The 10774-nt window shown below is 49.1% G+C and overlaps 1 protein-coding gene across 1 annotated transcript; it reads right to left on the bottom strand.

Moving 5' to 3' along the window:
* Positions 1-486: 486 nt before the first annotated feature.
* On the bottom strand, positions 487-10774 carry LOC149342351 (polypeptide N-acetylgalactosaminyltransferase 1-like). The gene is made up of 3 exons (XM_089542154.1): positions 9838-10774; positions 5111-5383; positions 487-933 (listed from the first exon to the last, which is right to left on the bottom strand). Exons 1-3 carry the CDS (start codon positions 10750-10752, stop codon positions 622-624), a joined length of 1500 nt encoding a protein of 499 aa, XP_089398280.1. The 5' UTR covers positions 10753-10774; the 3' UTR covers positions 487-621.

The following is a 10774-nucleotide window of genomic DNA, read 5'->3' as shown; positions in this document are numbered from 1 at the left end:
GGTCGTATATACAGGTAATCAACAACGAAACACTCCGGCTCTACGCTGCTACTTGTGCCCTGTACAACGAAGCCAACTATTAACGCTCAAGATGTCAAATTGCACAGCAAAACTGGCCCACATGACTGATTATTATCGTTTGTTCTTCAGGCAAATTACAAGGGGCACTGCTCGTGGTAACCGACACCACTCCCGCTCCCCGCCCATCTATGACATTTAAAAGCTCTTGTGTCTCAATGCTTCGCAGAACGATGGCAACTTAATGGAGGTTTGGGACCCACTTCTCTCGTCTATGAACTCAGGAATAAATTCACTAAAACAAGTGCTACCGAATATGGACGTATGTCAAGCATAGCAGCGAACGGTAAATGCAGGCAACCACACCACCAGACCACACGTACCGTTCACCCACTCCAGAGAAATGCTAAGATTGCCCCTCATTCGAACATTAATTGCAGGAGACAGCTGACATTGATTTTAATTTTGCCATTCATAAACAATCAGGCAAGCAGCCTGGCGCCACAAGAACAGACCTAATGACTCGCGGCATCCAGGTATATCAACAGGTGGAATTCAAGCCACCCGCGGCTTGAGTAGCAGCAAGGCCCAGAAGCCAATCGCTCAGGCGCCGTGCATCTCGGACTCCGCCCCGGCATCTGGAGGCGGTTCGGTGTGCGGTGGCACCGGTGGCACCTCCCCTGGGTACACGTTCCGCAGGTACCAGCGGAAGTCGTAGCAGCGCAGGTCCTCGCGCAGCTTCTTGCGCTCGCTAAGGTCTCCCGGGTCAAGCTCCTTGAAGATGGGCTTGTTCTCGTAGAAGATGTACCGGTACTCGTCCATCCAGACCTCGGCCGCACGCTTGGTGTTGCGGGCGTGGCTGTCCACCTCGTTGGGGATCGTGTAGGGACGCTGGGACCGGAACACGTGACCCACCTTGGCAGACAGAGAAGAGGAAGAGGAGGTTACAAGGAAATGAAAGGCGCGGTGACTGTCTCTCCCTCAGTGGGCACTTCGCGCCATGAATGAAAGGATAGAAAGAGTGAAAAAAAGTGGTAGGGTTTAAACGGGGCTAAACCTAGCACTCTTCCGAAAGCATGTGTTCAGCCTGGTTGGCTCATGGTTTCGCTTTGTGTGGCATAGTGTTTAGTGCTCTCGTGCAGTAACCAGCGAAGCTGATCTGTTCGCGCCGCTGCGAGTTCGAAGTCCAGTCGCGGCTATATTTATTTCATTTCTGCAGGTTGACTGAGGTCACCCTCAACGTCAAGCTACACGCAAGATTATTGGTTGGAACCGTATTAAGTCAAGGCCACTTAACAAAATTTTTTTGGTTGGAACCGTGTTAAGTAGTACTTTCGCACTAAAAGCAGGGGGCAGAGAAAGAAAAAAGAGTTGGCGCTTATCAAGGATTGTCTTGGACATGCGTGGGTATGTCCAGTTCATTTGTGCTAGCGGTGCCGTGCTTAATGTCGTGATTAACATGTCAGTGCACTTAAAGAACCCCTTAAACTTAAAGGTGGTCGAAATTTCCGGAGCCCTCCGCTACGGCGTCTCTCATAGCCTTAGTCGCTTTGGAACGTTAAACCCCATAAACCAAACCAAGCCATGTTACATCATAACTGTTAAGGCCAGCGGAACAGCCGGCTGCTCTTGGTAAAAAAAAAGGGTACACGCCCCGTTTTCATAAGCAGCTCGTATTCAAGCACGAATTCTAAGGATGGCCGATCTGTAATTTTTAATTGCATCATGGCGTCAAAGTACTGTGGCAACCTTCTTCAACGCCAAAGGACCGACCGCCTTAAGTGTTACAGTGAAAAGGCGCATTAAAAAAAAAAGTGCTTAGGACGACGAATTAGTGCGACGCATATACACTGTAGCTGTCTCGGAAGTGGATTAATACAATGACTTTATCCTAACTTCTGTTCCTGTTTTAATTTTCGCCACAGCTTCAAGCACCGCTATGTCTTAGTTCTCACTGCCATAGGCTATTCGACGCGGTGCAATGAAATAGATCTTGTATTAAAAACGCATCCAGCAGCATATACTCGCAGACGCTTAGAATCGCCTCTTCTTGGCACAGGAGGACTACACTTTGCACATTAGCCTGTATATGCGCTTGCAATTTTTAATGCTATAGCGTTTAGCTTGCCGTCTTGCAAAAACCACCATATTTCTCCGTAACAAAATTCCCTGATTGGTCGAGAGGGTCGTGACGTCATCACCATTGCCAAATTTAATGATCTGAATATTAGAATGTTCGAATACCTGTCATTGGATTATCATAAGGGATTGTACTAAGCCGACCCTGCTGCCCATCTTAATCTACTTAGCCATCTCCACTAAACCATATAATTACATCCACTAATCTACGCTAGTGTACCCACTTAATCCGCCCTAATCCATTTTCTGCGGTGGGCCAACCTCCAAATTTTATCACATTTACTTTTTCCCCCGAGTTTTTTCATCCCGTTTTTTCTGAGCTTGCCATCCTGCGGCACGGAAATTCGCACACGCGTCTTTAAGCAGAATCTCACTATCTCACACAGCATATCTTTTGTGGGCGGACGACATTTTCACTGTTGTTTATTTGACAAGGATACGGCCCCAGCTCTCTTACGCGTACTCGGACGTTTTCCCGACTTTGATCGCTCGCTGGACTTGTCGCTAGGAGACGCGAAACGAAAACCTCCCTTCGAACGCTTGCGGCGGCAGCTGTGTAGACATGCAGTCGACGTGTGTACGCTGCAAGGGGAGATACGCAGGTGTTTTTCAGTCTTCTTGGCGCCGACCTGGAAGCTCCCAGACACGGCGGGGAAGTCGACACCGCACTTTGCGCTGCTTTCACTGCGTGACGTCAGACTTCCAGCTCTGCCAGGCAACAAGATCGCGAAGGCGCTAGAAAATGGCCTGATTTGGCACGCCTGAAGCTGTCAGTATGTTACCCTTCTGCACAATAAACACTATATTTTATTTTATTGCGTTGTGTGGTGTTGTATTGTATATTTTTATTTTGTTGTGTTGTGTAGTACAGTATAGTACAGTATAGTATAGTGCAGTATGGTATGGTATGGTATGGTATGGTATGGTATGGTATGGTATGGTATGGTATGGTATAGTATAGTATAGTATAGTATAGTATAGTATAGTATAGTATAGTACAGTATAGTACAGTATAGTATAGTATAGTATAGTATAGTATAGTATAGTATAGTATAGTATAGTATAGTATAGTATAGTATAGTATAGTATAGTACTGTGCTGTACTGTACTGTATTAAAGAAGTTATCGTGCATCGCTTGACAGTCACGAGTCACCACAAATGGCAGCCGACAGGCACGAAGGCCGGGTAATTTATATAATAAATGGTAACGAACATATCACGGACTCTCTCAAACAACCAAACGCTCATGACCGGGGTTGCGTGGCCCGGCAGATTCTGCCGCATATTCGCCACGGGCGAAGACGGCACATAGTCAGAGTGTAATCATGCAGCGTCACGGCTACAGCATAGATATGACCTCACGAAATACTTCACTATTCTAAAGATAAACCACGCTGCTTCAGGTAATGTGCTCTAAAAAACTTCTGCCGCGACTACTGGAGTTCAGAGCTGTGCCTATACTTTCGTTTCACAGCTTAGTTAATGTTAAAGCCTACACTCTAAACAGGAAGGAGTGAAAAGGGAGTAACCTGTCCTCTAGCGCACTCCCTTCATAAAAAAGAATGCGCTAAAGGACAGCATGTAACTAGTCGAAAAAGCCAGACTTTGTCGAGCCGCAGCCGCAAGGGTAATCGCGTTTTTAAAATTCTAAAAACTGATGTGGCTATTACTAACGACCAGCTACAAATCTCTGATTGCAACTAGGCGTCTAACTCTGCTGGTTAAAAAATTATTTATTAAAAATTAATAAACCAGCTTACTACTGAAGACAATGCACCGGTTTTCCGGTGTCCGCCAACACTGGTAGTACTATGCCGCGCATATTTTTACCCCGAAAAGCCTATTTTTGAAAATTTTTGAAAGTGACTGCTGAAACACCCGGTATGCAGGGCTGCTACCTCCACATCATTGTGCTGTCACATTTATGAATCAGTAACACAAGTTAGCTCTTCCCTACATTGTGCAATTGAATTCCAACCTGAGGAAAAAGTTTCATACCACAGTTCTCTCTTTGCACTAAAAAATCATATTGTGTTCAGTTATACGTTAAATTTTACATTGCCAAGCTACCTCATGAGCAGTGTTTTTCGAGTCACAACCTACAACCAACTTCAACAACGTGACCTCTCCCATAGCCAATATAATATGAACAAAGGCTGTTCAGCTGAAATGGGAATCGTTTGAGCTATGGTTGCGGTTGGTTCCATAATCGGTGAGAAATCGGCTGTAAATTTAATTTTTGTTGCTAGAGCTCTAATTCACTTTTAGTCAATTATATTTATATTGGCTCATATCAGTCAACAACATATTGACTTTTCAATGAGTTGTGCGAAATGGGCTGTAAACGGATTTTTAGTTGCTTGAGTTTTAATTCAGTTGTAGTCAATTAAATTTATATTGGGTCATATCAGTCAATAAAATATTGACTTTTTAATGAGTCGTGCGAAATGGGCTGTAAATGAATTTTTTATTGCTTGAGTTTTAATTCATTTGTAGTCAATTAAATTTATATTGGTTCATATCAGTCAAGAACTTATTGACTTTTTAATGACACAGTGAGAAATCGGCTGTAAATTGATTTTTTCTTGCTTGAGTTTTAATTCACAGGTAGTCAATAAAATTTATATTGGGTCATATCAGTCAAGAACATATTGACTTTTTATAGACCAAAGTCATTAGGACTTGAGTATTAATACACTTTTTATAGACACAAATACGCTTCCATACGCTTATATGGAAGTAAAAAGAGAGTATTCTTTCCTCTAGCGCACTCCCTTTTACCCTTTTCTGTTTGGAGTGTAGGGACAACTCTTGAGGAATACCAAACTTCCCTTTTTTGATCTTTTTACCCCTTCCCAACGGTGTTACAACATCCCAGCCACCACTATCGGCGCACGAAGTTACCGACAAAAGGCACCCGCGCGGGGGGTAAGAGGATCGACATAGACTCGCCTGCGAGCAGGGCACGACCACCAGGCGTCCCCCGCACATCCAGGTGCGGAAGGAGAGCTCGAGGTTCTCGCCGCCCCAGCCGTTCATGCCGGCGTCGTAGCCGCCCATCTGGAAGAAGTAGCGCCTGTCCACGGCGAACAGGCCGCCCGCGATGGTCGGGCTGCGCACGGGCTTCGTCAGGTCCGAGTCGCGCCAGCCGTAAGGGGGAACGATCCAGTCGAAGTCGCCGTCCCACTGGAAGCTGCCCAGCTGAAGGAACAACGCGCCTCCGCCCTGGGACGATGTTCCGGGTGGTGTCAGCATGGCTTTCGTTACCGGAGCGCCATCTATACTACATCGCATGTGTAATAAGCTATAGACCTTTGCAGTAAGGGCTCCCTGGGCGCTGCCATATTGTTCACTGGACTGTCGTGAGCACCCCTCGCTAGCACGGTGGAAGCAGCGGCGGAACCGGCTTCCGACAGTCCAGAGAGGAGGCTTTTCGACAACTCCCTCGCCCGATGCAAAGGTCTATAGTTGGAAAGTGGCGTTTCTTTTAATACTTCCTCGAATTTGCATGCTGTCGATACGAGACAAGTCATCTGGGCTTTGACAGAATAGCTGTGAACGTGGCTGTCGTGGAAGAAGTTGTTGGACATGGGCCATTTTAGCCGCAGATGGCGCTTTTTACATTCGCAGTCTCTTCCAATTCGATCCGCTAGCGACACGCTATTGATCCGTTTGTTTTGCGCATGCATTATACAACACTAATGCCGTAATGGCCCTGAGGGTATAATAAATAAATAAATAAAAACATCATTTGTCTGTTTGAAGGGGACCATCTGTCATGAAGTGATCTCTGGCTTGAGTATTCTTTTCTTTTTTATTTTTTAAGGGTGGATGGGGAGGGGGTTAAGGGAGAGTGCGTCTTCGATTGGCTGCATATTCACGCGTGTCCGTAGCGGGGTTTGCACACCGGTGTTTCTCGCGTCGACGCCACATAAACGGCTTGGCAGTCACAGCGGAGTCGCTGCGCCAGCAGGGGGTAGATCGAGACGAGGCTGCATCTTCGAAAAGTGCACAGAAACCTGAAAGCGCGCCGCAGCGAAGAAAGTGAGGAGTTTGGAGCCCCACGCTGGCAGAGGTTGTGAAAATGTTTGACATTTTGGGAGAAGGATTGAAGTGGTTGGGATCCCCCAGGACGCCATTGGCTGTCGCTGCTCTCTCAAGGAGTGGCTCCTGATCCTCGAGGTTTGATACGTATTAGTCGCCTCCCAACCATCAGTCGTTGGCTAAGCTATTAGCTATGTTTCCGAATTTTCTTGGCAGGCCCGTTCCGTATGATATAGGTCCGCATTCTCCACGCAGAACTGGCATTCTTTACTGAAAGATTCTGGGTCCATGGCGTGTAATCTATAGACGGGTGGTTAAAAGTCTGTGTTTTTAGTCCCCTGAGATGAACTTCCTGCTTTTGTTGGGGCCCTCAGCCGAAGGGCGATACCGTCTACGTTAGGTATGCATAAGCAATGGGTAAATTGGCACATTCTAGTTCATCGGGAAAATGAGGTACCCGAAGAGAAAATTCCAGCGCGAGAGTGTGCACACTCATTCCCTATCACCCCTTGATGGCCAGGTATCCAAACTATATTTTTTAGATTTCTGTTATGTATTCTGCGTTTTCGAGGATACGCGTTGCCAGCGGGGTAATTCTCCCTTACGCGAAGTTTCGGTGCGCCACATGAGAATCGGTGAGAATCGGTAAGGCGAAAGCAACCGCTTCGGTGGAGATACCATCTTCTGAAGGTGACTTCGTCTGCAGTGATCGTCTGTTCATTTACATATTGATACTGCGTGCAAGTCAGTTCACTGGGCCCGCAGCATCCACGTAGTACGTGCCCTCTTCATGGGCGTAGGTCGTGGCTCTGGCCTTTCGACGTCCATCGTGATATGCCTAGAGTTTGCCCCTCGACGTCTGAGGAGGTCGATCGTCCTCAGCGGTGGGCGCAAATGTGATGCGGAGATCATCGAGGACTCGGCTTCCTCTTTTTGCGCTGACGAGAAAATGTACACAAGAAAAACATGCTGAACCCCCCTTTATTTTTTCAACGAAAAAAAATCCATGCAATACGTGGTTCAAGAGGCAACTGGAAGCAGAGGCCTTTGCCCTGCAGTAGACGTAGTAAGTCTGGTGGTGATGATGATGATGACCAGGCACGGTGGAGAGCGTACACTGGTGGTTCCCGTTTAGTTGCGCTTGAAAATAAATTAACTGTGCAATCCAAACAATGAACGGGACCAGTTATAAAATTATGCATCGATCTGTAATTTTTATTGCCACGTAGCTGTGATGAACATCACTGCATTTCATACGCAGAAGATATGTCACTCTTCAAACGACACATCATGCATGAAAAGCGCACTCTTTGGCGACGTAAAGTAGTATCTGCACCAGTTGGAGGCTAACTAATCTCCTTTTAGCAGGACGTTGACGCAGGACGTTGACGCGCTAATAATAGACAACTCGAGACAAGAACCGTAATCGCGGTGGAAGCAAAACGTGCGCAGAACTGGTCGCGCTGATCGTCACGTGTGGTGCGTGCGGGTGCCGTGGGAAAGGCTAGCGCAGAGCGCGCAAGAGGCCAAGGTAGCGCATTCCTTTCCCGCCGCGAGCTGCGACCCCCCACGCTATAATGCATTCGGATTCAAGGCAGCCGGCGCCGCGAGGCGCATAAAGGATGATGAAAGAAAAGAAAAAAAAAAGGAAAGGAAATAAAACAGTCACCGCCGCCGCCTTAGCTCTTGACGACAGCCGATTGTTACGACTCTCCCACTCCGCGCGTGGAGGAAACGAGGAAACAAGCAAGAAAAATTGTGGACGCTGCTGAATCATACCGCGCGCGCGGCCTAGCTCCCCCCTTTCCTTTCTTTTTTTACGGCACCTGGCCTCGAGGTCGTCTCAAATCGGCTTTGGAAAAGTTGCGACCGTCCGCGAGCGAGAATATACAATGAGAAGAAAACAAAGGGTGAAAATAGAAAAAAGAACACAAAGCAGGGGACGGCGCGCTATAGGGGACAGTGCCAAGGCCACAACGTATAACTCTTCGGCGATGGTCAGAGGATACTCGCCGCAGCAGAGACTCTTCGCTCCGGAAACGGACCATACACAAACGGCTACTTTGTAGTTTTGGGTACACTCGCTCTAGCGCCACCTGCGTACATGGCGCACACGCGCTCCACCTGCGCTCTTCGAAGGCCGTTACGAGTTCCCCCCCTACACACACACACTACTCTTGCCGGCTGGCCGGCCGGCGGCGGACACGTAATCAGGGAGGAGTAGTTTCTCCGAATGCCGACGACGCCACGGCGGCGCGAAGGAAGGGAAGGGGCGAGAGAGCGCGAAGTTTGTCGATCAAGGCTCTTTCATTGATGAAGTGACGGCCCCTTGGCTGAGGCCCAGTTGTTTACGCAAGACAGTCTCTCCCTTGACGGAGGAATGGCCGGCTTTTTCTTTTTTTCCTCTCCGCATTCTTCACGTACCGATGGAGCGCCTGCCTGCCTGCATCCACGCTGTATGCGTTAGGGATATATCGAATCCAGCAAATTTAGCTTTGCTCCCCGGGTCTCGTAGCTGAGCAGCACTTCGCCCGCTGACGCGGCCGCTAAGAAATGCCCGACGCGAGCGTTGCTAAGGGTTATATGCGTGTACGAGAGGGAAGTGCTGGCGTTGAGCAGCGCAGCGCTAGCGTCGCTTTCCTTCCCGCTCGAAAGGCCGCCGGTGCCTCTCACTTAAGGACGCTGACGCATTCCTGACTGCGTGACTCAGCGTGAGAAGGACCTCGCACTTACGCTAGCGTAGCAGCAATGCCAAATAGCCGAGAACAGCGAACAAAGAAGTGGCATATCTCAGTCGCCAGCAACAATGGGCTAACAAGTCACGTTGGCCACGGCGTGGATATAAAGATGAAAAAAAAAAAAAAAGAGAGACAGGCGATGGCGCAGGTAACGGACGGAAATACCTGATGTGGGAAGGTTCCATTGATAGCGAGTGGTGTAAGACCGGAGCTAGCGCAAATGTCCTCGCGCGAATTTGGCCAGTGTGCCAACTGGAAATAAGTTGCACAAATTTCTAGGGTGCGCCGCATTTCAGTGGTTTTAATACCGCACACACACAAACACAGCATAGGAGGAAGCTCTTTGTTCCAGCCAGTGAAATGACTTCCTTCAGTTCAGTCGTTGTGAGCAGAGCATCAAGGAATAGATAACAGTTGAACGCGAGGCAGCGTACGGCCGCACATAGCTCACAAGCATTTGCAATCGTTTCCTGTAAGAGCTGCCAGCAAGAGGAAACGTTTGTTTTCCCTTTAATCTAGTAAAATATCACCGTAGGTTGGCTGGTACACGTCATAATAGGTTTGCGCAATGTGTCAGGACAATCTTCGTTGTGTTAACTCAGGAGGTGCATGTCTCTAGCACAGCCCTTGCCAGCTATAACATGCTCAGCTGTCAGCTGGTGACTAATCTGGAAAACACTAGAAAATATATTACTCTGTACGGACACCGCCGTGATTAACGCTGGCCTACGCTGTGTCCCATAAATTTGCACGACAGGACATGAGAAATGTGTGTTGGTACGTGTATAGCGAATTCATATCTTTTTATATTCGCAGAGGTATCGTCCCTCGCCGTGCAGTAGCGCTGCGAACTCCTCGCAAGCCCTACAGACGCGTACGTTTCGTACAAAGACGTACCTCATGCCGGAACGACTTCTCGTTGATGATGGTGATGACGGGGCTCGCTATGGTAGTGGGATCTTCGCTCACAACATGCACGAGGGGCTCGAGCCATCCGTCGACTGCTTCGCAGTGCGAGTCCAGGAAGACAACCACGTCGCCGAGGGCCGCCTTGGCGCCCGCCAGCCGAGCCCTGATCAGGCCCTCGCGCTGAGACAGCCTCAGCAGGCGGACGAAGCCAGGCCGGAAGTGACGCTTGAGGAAGCGGTAAAGCTGCGCCTTCACTTCGGGCAGGTCGCTGAAGTCGTCCACGAGCACGATCTCGCGCAAGACGTGCACGGGACTCCTGTTGACCACGCTGTAGATGGTCCGTAGCAGCGCCGACAGGATCTCGTTGTAGAAGGTGATGACCACGCTCACCGAAGGCAGGTCTTTCGGGTACTTCAGGTTCAAGCACTGCGGAGGCCGGTTGTCCTGTAGCGTACGGTTGAGCGGTATCCGGTCGCTCACGAACACGTTGAAGCCAGCCTTGCTGAACTGCCTGTCTGCGTGTATTTTCTCCGGACCTGAGAGGTAGACGCCGGCGCCGTCGCGTCCCCATTCCTGGCGAATCCGTGCCATGAACTCTTGCTCTTCGGCGTCTTCGCCCGAGGTGTCCTTTGCGCCGTCGATTATGGGGTCGGGTGTCGATAGGGCGTCGTAGTAAGAAACCGCGGTCCCCTCGGTGCTGGGCATGAACTTCCAGGCGTTTTTGGCCGATTTCTGGCCCGGCCGGCGAGAGCGCTTGATGCTCTTCCTGGAGGTGGCGGCCTGGGACTTACTGTGGTGGTGCCACGCGTCCTTCCAGATGACGAACAAAGTGAAGGCGATCATGAAGGCGATGGATAGCTTGAGCACGAAGCGGGAACGACGCCGTCGATTCGTGAGGCACATGGCGAATTTTGGATGGCCTTAC

This window comes from Amblyomma mixtum, chromosome 5 (genome assembly GCF_055824585.1).
Source record: "Amblyomma mixtum isolate Tamu chromosome 5, ASM5582458v1, whole genome shotgun sequence".
Taxonomy (NCBI): Eukaryota; Metazoa; Arthropoda; class Arachnida; order Ixodida; family Ixodidae; genus Amblyomma; species Amblyomma mixtum.
This window is presented reverse-complemented; position numbering and strand designations above follow the sequence as displayed.

Bases quoted from the DNA above. Each gene is read 5' to 3' on its own strand.
- LOC149342351 (XM_089542154.1), bottom strand. From the start codon at position 10,752: ATGTGCCTCACGAATCGACGGCGTCGTTCCCGCTTCGTGCTCAAGCTA. The intron at 5,384-9,837 runs GTACGTCTTTGT...ACATCGTCCCAG, and splicing joins AGAAGTCGTTCCGGCATGAG to GGCGGAGGCGCGTTGTTCCT. The intron at 934-5,110 runs GCGAGTCTATGT...CTGTCTGCCAAG, and splicing joins TGGTCGTGCCCTGCTCGCAG to GTGGGTCACGTGTTCCGGTC.